The 9792-nt window shown below is 36.5% G+C and overlaps 1 protein-coding gene across 1 annotated transcript in view; it reads left to right on the top strand.

The window, feature by feature from the left end:
* The first annotated feature begins 260 nt into the window (after window positions 1-260).
* ALDH1A3 (aldehyde dehydrogenase 1 family member A3) overlaps window positions 261-9792 on the top strand; it is a 57415-nt gene continuing 47883 nt past the window's right edge. Inside the window, exons 1-2 of the mRNA XM_044662456.1 lie at window positions 261-359; window positions 7085-7189. Coding sequence (XP_044518391.1) covers window positions 261-359; window positions 7085-7189 — 204 coding nt within the window. The remainder of the gene's footprint in view (window positions 360-7084; window positions 7190-9792) is intronic.

Raw genomic sequence — 9792 nt, 5'->3', positions numbered from 1 at the left:
TGGGCTGCCCCAGAAGTGAAGCGAGAGAAGGAGGGAGGGGGACTCGAGTTCCAGAAAGGGATGGCGGGGGTGGTGTAGTGGGGCGGGGTCTCCTCCGGAAACCAATTAGAGCAGCCCCCTCTAGCCAAGAGGCGTGGAGTCCCTCATAAAACAGGCGCTGGGAGCTGTCACACTCTGAGGCGCATCCATCAGTTCCCGAGCTGGGACGTTGCAGACACTAGCAGAGAGGAAAGACTGGAAGGGGAGAAAGAGACGGGGTCATGGCCACGACCAATGGAACCTTGGAGAACGGGCAGCCCGACAAGAAGATGCCTCCCTTGCCTCATCCCATTAGGAATCTGGAGGTCAAGCACACAAAGGTGAGTCCCGAGGTCTATTCTTGTGGGCTGAAAGAGGCCAGTGGGCACTGGGAAGCCCCTTACTGGGCGGGAGCAGCAAGTATGTGACAGGAGGAAAAAGAAAACTCGGAGTCCTCCTATCAGACTCTCTGCTGTGACTTCTGAATTCTCTGATCACATGTGACAGGCTCTCACCACCCTTTCTACACCGTGTCCCTCCAGAATTCTTTCGGCTCTCTGTGGAAGGGATGGTCGCTGAACCCTGGTGGGTGTTACTTAATGGGTGAAACCAACTCTGTATTCCCAAGGCACCCCAAACTCTCTAACAAGAAACCCGGGCAGTTTCTGAAAACGTATTAACAGCCACCCAGGGGTGTCACCAAAAGCAAACACTCTCTTCCAGCAGTTTGACTGAGGGGGTGAACGTTTCAAACCAGATATGAAAAAGAGGGACCTTGCGCTGGAGGTGGTGGCAAGCCTTCAGCTTCTCAATAACCTAAAAAGCTAAGGGATGTTCCTAACATCCCACAGGTAGCCAGTCCCTTTCTGGGCAGGCAGGTAGATAGGGAGACTTCCTTCTCCTTCCCAGGGCAGTTTGCAAGCTAATGATTCTGACTGTCAATTAGGAGACCTTTTCTGGTCTTCGACGTGTTGTTGCACTTCCCGTGACTGCATGATCTGTCTGCCGCTTTTAAGTAATAGCAGACATTGTCTGGTCGGCTGTGATTCAGAAGCTCTGTTAAATCTTATGGATCTTGTGGTGTGTGTTTAAAAGTTCTTTTTAAGCTTGCTGTTACATGGAACCGGGGTTACGTTTTTGTATGTTAAACAAAACCAGGCTTAGTGAGGTTTATTGGGCTACTTAGGGAACATAGAAGTACCAGTTCTTAGAGGACTGATAGTATTTGAAATCTAAATAATTCTGAGTCTCCCGGAAGCATGCTGTTTATGAGAAATGGGGAAACAAAGAAGGAAACGTTTGTATTTGATTTATGCAGAATTTAACTATTAAAATTCCTAAAGAAATGTATTTTAATAAAAATATAAGAATCAAATCTTATTGGTCAATAGTATGTTTCCTTATCTAACCTTCCATAGACGACAAAAGTATTACATTTTCCATTCAATTATAATTTTTTAAAGCATTGGATCTCAGCCCCTTGAAAATAGCAGCTGGTTTAAGCTGAGTATAAGGGAGTCAAAATATAGAGCAGACTTTATTGAGACCCCAGTAAAACTTCACTTGTTCTTTCTCGAAAGGGAATCCATTTTTAGTAAGACACTGGGCTTTCCTTTGTAAGACTGTAACAAGCTCAGAAGTTATCATTGTGAGCTCTACAAGGATGATTTACATCAGGAGTTCTTAACCTTTTTTGTGTAATGGACTCTGTTGATAGTCTGGGGAAGTCTATGTATATGTTTTCAATATAATATTTTAAAATGCATTTTAAAAATAAGTAAGATTACAAGGTAAAATAATTCTATTGATATACTATCAAAGTCTTTTATTAAAAATGAGTTCACAGACCCCAATTAAGAACTTCTGATTTTCATGTACTATAGGAAATCACCCATGTGATTTTCTTTCATTCTCTTCTAACAAGGTATTATGTCAAGTTGGGCCTAGGGACACTTCTTGCAAAGAGTCCGTGCTTGGTTAATGCTCTGGATGACTTCTATTAACTGTAAAACCGCAGAGTGAGATCTTTCTGGCACTTTCAATAGGAAAGTGGGGTTTGAAAAGAAGAAACCTTTGAATTTCTTATCAAAAGCCTCTGAATTCATAAGACCCAAGAGAGATCAGTCTTACATTAAATTTCACATTATAGTGGATAGTGTTATGGCATTGGCATAAGTCTTATGTGTTTTTTAGTAATATTTTATTTTTCCAAATTACACGTAAAAACAATTTTTCTCATATTTTAAGATCCAAATTGCCTCTCTCCTTTCCTTTCTTCCTTCTTCCCTGAGATGGTACGCAATTTGATATAGGTTATACATGTGCTATCATGCAATACCTATTTCCATGTTTCTCATGTTGTGAAGAAGTCTTACACATATTTGAAGCCTGTACAAGCATTTAGAAAATCATTGCTTGTTGATTAAGTACGAATCATTTTAAAGTTCTTGGTTTGTTTGTGCCTTCTTCCCCACCCCTAATTTCATGGTTTACTATTGTTTCATAGATGTACACAGATATTATTTTATTCATATATATCAAGTACTGCAGATATCGTGCTTGTACATTCCCTTCTGCCGATTCTACTTTTGAAAGTAGCTATTCCAGTCTTCTCAAGTACTTTCTATTGAACAAAGAACTTTGCAGACTATTTAATAAGACCATTATTTGATTTATTCTCTCATGCATAATTCTTGATGTCTGTTGTATATTTCTGTGTTTGGCATTTAATTTAATGTTATATTCAAAGGCCTCATAACCAAGAGCGATGAGTACTTATAAAAATTGAAAGGCCATTTCAAACGGACACAAATAGTATTTGTCTAATATCTTAAGTTTCGTAATGAGAAACCCCAATTTTTCTAGGCAATGAGACAAATATGCTATTTCTTATCTTTTATGATTTTAGTACATATATACATATATATGCTTGTATAGATCAACATATGCTTTTAGTGCATGTTGTGCAAATATTTAGTGCATAGTGCAAATATTCATATTTGTGTGTAGATATGTATTTATGCGATGCAGAAGCCAGAAGGCTAATATTGCTGTAACATTACTTTAATTTTTAAATATTTTCAAAATAATCAAGCTAGATACATTAGTAGCTCTCACCGAAGGATTTCAAGTAGAAGCTAGATGGCCACTGTCAGGGAGATGTTTTTAGAAGGGCTCTTAAATCAAAGGGTAGTTGACTCCTAAGGTCCCTTCTAAAGCCAATTCTTAATTAGAGGACAATTTCCCCATAGTTCTTGTTGACCCTCTGAAAAGCCTAAATAAAGTAATCATTTAGAAATCTGGGAATATACGTAAGTGAGTAAAGCCTAATAAATGGTATTTTTTTTACTAAGTAAACCTTATTAATGTACTATTTTTTTGGTACTATCTAAAATCATATATGCTAAAAAGACTTTAAAGATTATAGATGGACAAGTCCAAACCTTAAATACTGCTTGAACTGAAACTTTACTACATGAAATAGATCTGCCTAATTTCCCATTTTTCCCCTTCGTTGTTTTTTTTAATTATATTTCATTCTTTTTTCCCCCTTTATTTTGTTCCCATTTCAGTTTACAAAGGAACCTATCTTTGAAGGGGACTCATTGAAATTTTTCTTTCAGAACAGGTGGGGAATTAATATTGATGTGGCAGCAGGGTGAGCTGGCCTCAGTATATGAGCATGGATACTATTTTCTCACAAAAGAGCTATATAAAAGAAAGAAAGCAACCAAGTTATGAGCTTATTCCTTGAGGATAAAGGAAATGAAAGAAAGAGAAATAGGAAGGAACCAAGTACAGAGCACCAAAAATAATTTTAAATGAAATGCCGAGATAGGAAGAAAATGTGAAAGAGGAGCTTAATATGATTTGAGTGGCTAAATACAAACCATTTACACATATTATTATCATTATTATTATTATTATTATTATTATTATTATTATTATTATATTTTAATGCTTAGTGCTATAAGGGTAGACCTTAATGAAATTACATTGATTAACTACTTAAGAGCATAGGATTTATGGACTTTGAGCCAGAACGGGCCCCTGATTTTTACCAAGGTATAGAATCACATATCTCAAAGAAGAAAAATTTGTTATCTGTTCATTTCTTTTCAAGTTTTAACTTTTACCTCCTAGTAGTTCATACATACTTTATGATTCTGGGTTGTTTAAAGAAATTCCTTTCCAGATCCCTAGCAGCCCTTCACTTTTCGGGTCTATTTCCCCCATTAACATTTCCCTCCAGGCAGCAGAGATAATATTTATGATTTCATGGCTCATTAATATGCCAATTTTATCTACTTTTTAAAAAAAGATACAATTTCCTCAGCTCTCTCTTATGTAAAGCACTTCTGCAGGGTTATAACTTGCTTACAAAAAAAAAAAAAAGAATCGTGGAATGTGTTTCAGGTGAGTTGTCCTGGTTTTAGGGGGGATAATAGGATGCTGTGAAGAGAGGGCTTTATTTGAAGTCAGAGGAGTTGAGTTCAAATACTGGCTCTCTTACTGCCTGTGTGGCTAAGAACAAATCACTTAACATCTCTGGGCCTGGTTTCATCATTTGTGAAATAAAGATTATAGGACTAGATGACCTCTAAGAAACCTTTGAACTCCAACCATAGGACTCTATGTCCACCAAGTGTTTTTTTTAAAAATACAGTACTGGTCAGCAGCAGTGAAATTGTAGGTCCAATAACTCTACTAGTATATTAACAGCCTGATCCTAAACATCGGTTACCTATAAGCCTTCTTTACTCTTCCTTTCCCACATTTTAGTCCTACAAAGGACTCAAAGTCCTTTGTAGGATTTGTTAAGAGATTGTAAGCCCCTTGAGGGCAGGGACTTCCCCCCCCCCCTTTTTTTTTGTCTTTGTGTCCCCAGTGCTTCATTCAGTGCCTCATCCTTAGAAATTTAATAAAAGTTTATTGAATTGAATTGATAGTGTTACATAAAGAAAGTTACTTCATTCAATCTAAAAAGAATGAAATAAAAAAATAAAAACATATAAATCTCTAGGCAGCTAACTTTTGCTCCTGTTTCCCAGGTTGCTCTCAAGTTATTGAGAAATGATAAGGATTAAATGTCATGTGATGAATGGTACCTTTGTGGAGGGAGGAGGGCATAAAAACACAGAAGTGAAGTCTGTAGACATCTAGTCTTTGCTGCTTATTTTTACAACACATTCGTAAATCCTTATGCTGACTTTCCTTTTTCTCTCGTTTAGAATAAAACCAATGATTACAGTCATTTTTATTAACACTTTTAATCTAATGTCATTAAAATATAATTTCATATTCTTGAGTCTTAAACTATTGAACCTACAAATGACCTTGAAGTCATATAAGAAGAATCACAAAATCTCCAAAGCAACCTTAGATGTCAATCAAGCTTATCTTGTGATGGGCCATGAATTCTCCCTCCCAAATCCCCCAATCAATGACTATCCAGCCTTCACATAGTCTTCTTTTTAGAGGATGTACATGTAACACGGCATTTTTCTATCCTTATTTCTTGCTGTAACTGTGGAATATATATTCTGAGTCAGAACACATGAATATAGCCTAGTGGAAAGAAGATAAACTTGCTTTTGTCCTCTTGCCCCATTTTGGGGTTTGACTTCTCACTAAAACATGGTCTTGTGTAGGATCCTTTGAGATTTTCTTTGTTTTTGACCCATGCCTAAGAATTTGAAGAATATTAGAGAATGATGGCACTGGAAATGTGATGAATATTTTGCTTTCACACAGCAATGGTCTCTCCAACTCTATGAATAAACAGTAGATTCTATATTACCATAGAGTGACTCTTTACTGTCATGTTCTTACCAAACTTTTATGGTGTTAATAGAGCAAAGCCAATTCTTATATTCAAGATTTAATTATATGGTAATATTTAATTTATATGGCCTCCTTGGAAATTGTAGTATTTCAATTTCAAAACTTATCAGTGAGTTTTCTAGATAACTGAAAGTTTGCTTCTACTGGGGAATAAAACATTTTTTAAAAATGTAAACATTTTGAAAGTCATTTCTAATATTTCATACTTTCTAGACAAAGTTTACAAAATATAATTTAATTATGCCTTTGCAACTCAGGGTCATTATTATGAATATTAACTGTCATGGGGCTATTTTGTGTAGGACTGTTTGCCCTGACACTAAATAGCCTTAACCTGCTTTTGGTGTTCGTGGGTATATTTTTTCTGGCTTCTCTCATGCTGTCAAGCTCTTACTTCCTGTTGCTGCAGAATGCTTTCCTCTCTCAGTCCAATTCTACTTTGCTATTCCTAATATGCTGTGGCTTATAAAACCAGAGTGTTATGTCAATGGACAGGATCTCTGAGATTCTCTCCAACGGGAAGATTTTATGCTATGATATCTAAACATGGGAGAATTGTATGTAAAAGAAGAGTGAGTAGTTTCTGAGTTAGGAACTGAAAAAATATATATCTCTGAGTAAAATATTTCATATTTGTATATGAACTTTCTGATATGCATTTTGTCTGCTTTGAGGCCTAGAAAATTTAGAAGGTAAACATTTATTCTCATTACCCAATTGTTGCCTTTTACTAGTATGCCCTATTTAAGTAAGTCCTGTATGAAAAATTCAGATTTATTTTATTGTATTGTATTTGGAATATGAGATGATTTATTTTGTACACACACGCATACTCACTCACACACACATCCCTCTATATTTCATAGAAGACTTTGCCTTTTTTTTTTAAACCCTTACCTTTCATCTTAGAATCAATAGTGTGTATTAATTGCAAGGCAGAAGAGCAGTAAGGGCTAGGCAATGGGAGTTAAGTGACTTGCCCAAGGTCACACAGCTAAGAAGTGTCTGAGGCCAGATTTTTAACCCAGGACCTTCCATCTCTAGGCCTGGCTCTCAATGCACTGAGCCACCCAGCTGCCCCCTAGTTTTTACCTTTTATATGAGCAAGAGAATAAGGGATAAACGTGAGGAAGAAAACAAGGGAACTAGTTCCTTAAAGTTTATAACAAAAATTAAAAATCCAGTTTAACCATAATGCTTATAACATTTTTTTCCTGGTTAGATATTTATCAACAATGAGTGGCATGAATCCAAGAGTGGAAAAAAGTTTCCAACCTATAATCCTTCAACTGTAGAGAAAATATGTGAAGTGGAAGAAGGAGACAAGGTAGGTTATTGGAATTTTTTTTTATTTCTCTTTTTTTTCTGAGTAAGAGAATAATGAAGAAGTCTCTTACAAAGTACAACTGGCCCAAACGTGGGTTTAAGGTCTGTGATAGTTCAACATTTTGGCATGCTTGTTTAAAAAGATTACAGAGAATGAGATCAATTATGGATAACTCCTCTGAAAAGATGTAAGTTGTTTAATATATACATATATATGTATGTGTGTATACTTCTATACACACATATATATGGAAGGCAATACTCTTTTTAACATGGATAGAAAAGTTTCTCATCAATTATTTGAAACTGAAAATATTAAAAAATATAATCCCCAAACAATATACTATTCGAGTAAGTGTTACTGTTACTAGTAAGTTTCATAACATAACTATAAAAATAATAATAATAATAGCTAGTTTTTATATAGTGCTTTAAAGTTGGACAAAGCATTTCACATAGGTTGCCTCATTTAATATTCACAAAAATCCTATGAGGATTCTGTTATTATGTCCATGCACATAGACATAAATTTCACACAAACTCAAAGCAACAAAGTAGAATATATCATATATGTGTATGTACATATCTTTGTGTATGTACATCTATATGCCATAAACAAATCTACAGAGTAGAATATACACAGTAGATGTGTGCACACATATACACATAGAGAGAGACATACGCATCATGTGTTCATAAAATCGTAACCAAAAACTTACAGTCTCTGTAACCAAAGTGTCACATTTGCCCATTTGCACATTTAAAAACCATCAGATCCCAAGTGGTCCCGTCATTGTTGGTATCTTCTCTTTGAGATTAACTTCCCTTTAACCTGTTTCTATCTTACATGCATCTAGCTATTAGAATGGCTTTTTCCTCCTTTAGGATGTGAGAGCTCCTTGAGGGCAAAGGCTCTGTTTTTGCCTTTTTTGAGTCCTCAGCCCAGGGGCTGGCACATAGCAAGTGCTTAATAAATGTTTCTTGACTGATTTAAAAGCCACTACCCTGCCCCCAAATTCCCAATAACTCTAGAAAGTTTACAAAACTACTTGGAAAAAGAATATTGGAATAATATCCTGGCAAAGGAATGTATTCTAACACCAAAGGCAGAAGAAATAAATATTTATTGGAGCCCAGAACTAGCCATATTGGACATATGATACTCACACACACTATGTGTGTATATGGATAAGTGAGAGATTGTACGGTGCTATGTAAAAAGAGCCTGTCTCTGACACATTCTGATGGGGTGCTCCTGAGCAAATTATAGCCTTTCAATGGCCCTGGCAACTCTCTAAAACTATAAGGTGCCGAGTAGTTTTTGATCTGTACTGATGGGGGAGGTTCCCTCACTGAGGTCTCCTGCTATCAATGAAATCAGAGGTTGAGCCCCCTCAAATAAATGGCATCTCTAGCCAGATCTGTGGCATCTGTGGTATGTTGGATCTTCTGGTGTCCTCATTTGTTAACTCCTCAGACCATGAAGGTGTCCCAGAGTTCTCAAAAGCTGTCAGAGGCTTTGCTACAAAAGCCTGTAGGTTTTATCAGACTGAAAAAAATACTTCAAGAATAGTTCAGGCAAGAGACCATATGTCTGTTACCTGAATACCAATGCAACTAAGTTGGCCATTAGGTGATGATTCTTTAAAAATAAAAAGAATAGTGAGTCATAAAGAACATTTTCTAAGGTTGAAGGGCTTGCAATCTCCATCTGTGGAGGGAATATTTATGCCCGTGAAGCCACACATTTTGGACAATTTTTTTAGCCCTTACACTAAATATCAATTCCAAGGCAGAAGAGCAATAATGGCTACGTAATTAGGGTTAAATGACTTGCCCAAGGATACACAGGTAGGAAGTATGAGGTCAGACTTGAACCCAGGACCTCCCATCTCCAGGCCTGGCACTCTATCCTCTAAGCTACATAGCTGCCCGAAATTCTTGACATTTTAAAGTATATGCTTGTCAGAAAAAAAAAAAGAATTATTAATGGTCAGGTGATATATATTTCACAATTTTATTTTTAATTGAATACCCTTAATTTCTATTAAAACATGAATGCTTAAGGAGAGGGAGAGGCCTAGGTAGTTGGATATAATTAATTTATTATTCACAGAGGTAGATTAATAGGGGAAAGCATGTTAGATCTGGGTTCAAATCTTGTCTCTAACAATTATTATTTGTGTTGCCATGAATGCAACCAATTTTAACCTCAGGTTTTTTTTTCCATTTTTAAGATGAAAACAATAACCCCTGTGTTAACTCTCAAGGTCATGAAGTATTAATTTGGGGTGCATGAAAAGAGTGCTGGGCTCTTCAGCCTTAGAATTAATACTAAGACAGAAGGTAACAGTTTTTGTTATTTGTTTTTTTAAAGGCAGCCAAGTAGCACAGTGGATCAGGCACTTCCTGATAGGGTGACTTAACATCAATTGCCTTCCCCTTGCTACTCTTCTGTCTTAAAATTGATCCTAAGACAGAAAATAAAGGAGGAAGGAAGGAAGGAAGGAAGGAAGGAAGGAAGGAAGGAAGGAAGGAAGGAAGAAAGGAAGGAAGGAAGGAAGGAAGGAAGGAAGGAAGGAAGGAAGGAAGGAAGGAAGGAAG

Source organism: Gracilinanus agilis, chromosome 2, assembly GCF_016433145.1.
Source record: "Gracilinanus agilis isolate LMUSP501 chromosome 2, AgileGrace, whole genome shotgun sequence".
Lineage (NCBI taxonomy): Eukaryota > Metazoa > Chordata > Mammalia > Didelphimorphia > Didelphidae > Gracilinanus > Gracilinanus agilis.
The sequence above is the reverse complement of the archived record's forward strand: the minus strand, read 5'-3'. Positions and strand labels throughout refer to the sequence as shown.